This window comes from Octopus bimaculoides, chromosome 25, assembly GCF_001194135.2.
Source record: "Octopus bimaculoides isolate UCB-OBI-ISO-001 chromosome 25, ASM119413v2, whole genome shotgun sequence".
NCBI classification, from domain to species: Eukaryota; Metazoa; Mollusca; class Cephalopoda; order Octopoda; family Octopodidae; genus Octopus; species Octopus bimaculoides.
Window position 1 is genome coordinate 27317293 of NC_069005.1, and position 2626 is coordinate 27319918.

At 41.2% G+C, this 2626-nt stretch overlaps 1 protein-coding gene across 1 annotated transcript in view; it reads left to right on the forward strand.

The window, feature by feature from the left end:
• LOC106882216 (inactive hydroxysteroid dehydrogenase-like protein 1) overlaps positions 1-2626 on the forward strand; it is a 13511-nt gene that overhangs the window by 579 nt on the left and 10306 nt on the right. Inside the window, exon 2 of the mRNA XM_014932813.2 lies at positions 2003-2125. Within this exon, the coding sequence (XP_014788299.1) occupies positions 2003-2125 (123 nt within the window). The remainder of the gene's footprint in view (positions 1-2002; positions 2126-2626) is intronic.

The following is a 2626-nucleotide window of genomic DNA, read 5'->3' on the forward strand; positions in this document are numbered from 1 at the left end:
CAAGGCGGCGAGCTGGCAGAAACGTTAGCGAACTGGGCGAAATGCTTAGCGGTATTTCGTCTGCCGCTACGTTCTGAGTTCAAATTCCGCCGAGGTCGACTTTGCCTTTCATCCTTTCGGGGTCGATTAAATAAGTACCAGTTACGCATTGGGGTCGATGTAATCGACTTAATCCCTTTGTCTGTCTTGGTTTGTCCCCTCTATGTTTAGCCTCTTGTGGGCAATAAATAAATAATACCTTATCCTTCAATGTCATTCTAAAACTAAACAATCACATCATCGAAATCTTGGGGCTGTGAGATATTGTATGATTAATGCAAAACAATGTCAATAAACAAGCATTGCTTTTGGCAGGGTTATTTGAATGCCTGAAGGGTTAAAGCATTCTTGCTGTTTTTTCCTTGGTGCTCAGATAACACTGGTAAACTATGGTACTTGCATGCCTGTTGCTAAGGGGGTGCACTGGATGGCACTGCCCCCCTCACCATTCAATGGTGCACCCTCAAATTTATAGTGATGCACTTATTTCGAAACTCCTCTTTAGCATTATTACAAATTAGTGTCCACCCAGAAAATTCTTAAGCACCACCAGGCACCAAAGCCTGGTGTTGGGCCTGGCCACTCAGCTATAACATGGCATCAGAATGTGGTTATTGTTCAGCGTTTACTGTTACATGAGTGGAGGCGCAATGGCCCAGTGGTTAGGGCAGCGGACTCGCGGTCATAGGATCGTGGTTTCGATTTCCAGACCGGGTGTTGTGAGTGTTTATTGATCGAAAACACCTAAAGCTCCACGAGGCTCCGGTAGGGGATGGTGGCGAACCCTGCTGTACTCTTCCACCACAACTTTCTCTCACTCTTTCTTCCTGTTTCTGTTGTGCCTGTAATTCAAAGGGTCAGCCTTGTCACACTGTGTCACGCTGAATATCCCCGAGAACTACGTTAAGGGTACACGTGTCTGTGGAGTGTTCAGTCACTTGCACGTTAATTTCACGAGCAGGCTGTTCCGTTGATCGGATCAACTGGAACCCTCGACGTCGTAAGCGATGGAGTGCCAACACTGTTACATGTTATGTTTCTGTGCTTTTATCTTTCCTTCTTTTCTGGGTTCTTGCTAAATAAAGCTGTTTCCATGTTTAATTTATTTGACATGGACAGAAAATATGGTGGAAACTTTTACCAGATATGTTGCTTGCATCATCAATTATTGAAGGCAGATTACTTAAAGAAGCTGGAAAGATTAGAATTTCCCAAATCTATAAAAGATTTGGTGCCAATTTATGTTGTCAAACCCGAAAGAAGAATGAAAAGCAATGTCAATTCTGATGCATACAGATCTGGAACAGCAGCATTTCATCTGTCTTTACGTTCTGAGTTCAAATCCCGCCACGCTTGACTTTGCCTTTCATCCTTTCGGGGTCAATGAAATAAGTACCAGTTGAACAATGGGGCTGATGTAACTGACTTATCCCCTCCCTCAGAATTGCTGGCCTTGTGCTAAAATTTGAAATTATTATTATTCTGGTTAAAGGCAACCACCTGTCAGAATCGTTAGCATACTGACAAAATGCTTGACCGCATTTTGTCTGTCTTTATGGCCTGAGTTGAAATTTTGATGAGGTTGATTTTACCTTTCATCTATTCAGGGTTAATAAAATAAGTACCAGTTGAATACTGGGGTCGATGTAATTGACTCATTCCCTCCCCCAAACTTGCTAGCCTTGTGCCTGAATTTGAAACTATTATTACACAGGTTTCTCCTCACTATGACTAATTTGTTTCCAAAGGTGGTGAGCTGGCAGAATCGTTAGCACGCTGAGCAAAATGCATAGTGGTATTTCGCCTGTCGCTATGTTCTGAGTTCAAATTCCGCCGAGGTCAATTTTGCCTTTCATCCTTTCGGGGTCGATGTAGTCAACTATCCCCCTCCCCCAAATTTCAGGCCCTTGTGTCTATAGTAGAAAGGGTTATTAATTTGTTTCTTTATATTTGTATCTTACAGTTGTTACTGGAAGCAGTGAGGGCATTGGGAAAGCCTATGCCCACGAACTGGCCAGTCGGGGAATGAATCTCATTCTGGTCAGTAAAGGTGACACGCTACTGAAGAAAACTGCTGAAAGTATAGGTAAGTCGAATGTGATTGTAGCTGGTTTCTCTTATGTATGTATGGTTGAGTGATGGTGTTATTGTCGTTATTCCTGTTGGTCAACACTGATTGAATCCACCTATGATCAAAGCCACTCTGTCCATAACCATCCTTTTAATGGGTACACTCACAGACAGAATTCAGTGTTGCAAGAGGTTGACTCAACCAAAATGAAATATATTATTAATCTCTACTATGGTATTGAGTGTACTTTCAACAGTCAACTAACAATTTTATATATATATATGTATATATATATATATATATATATATATACATAACGTGAGAGAGTTAGGGGTTGGGGGTACAACCCACTAAGGGATAGTATCTATCCAGTATACTGCTGGGAGGGTACCCAATTATTGCTATACTAGGTGCAATCAATGGGAGCGGGTAAAAGTGGAGGTTTTACCCAAAATTTGTGTAACAAATATATATATATATATATTTCTATATATATATATATATATATATATATAC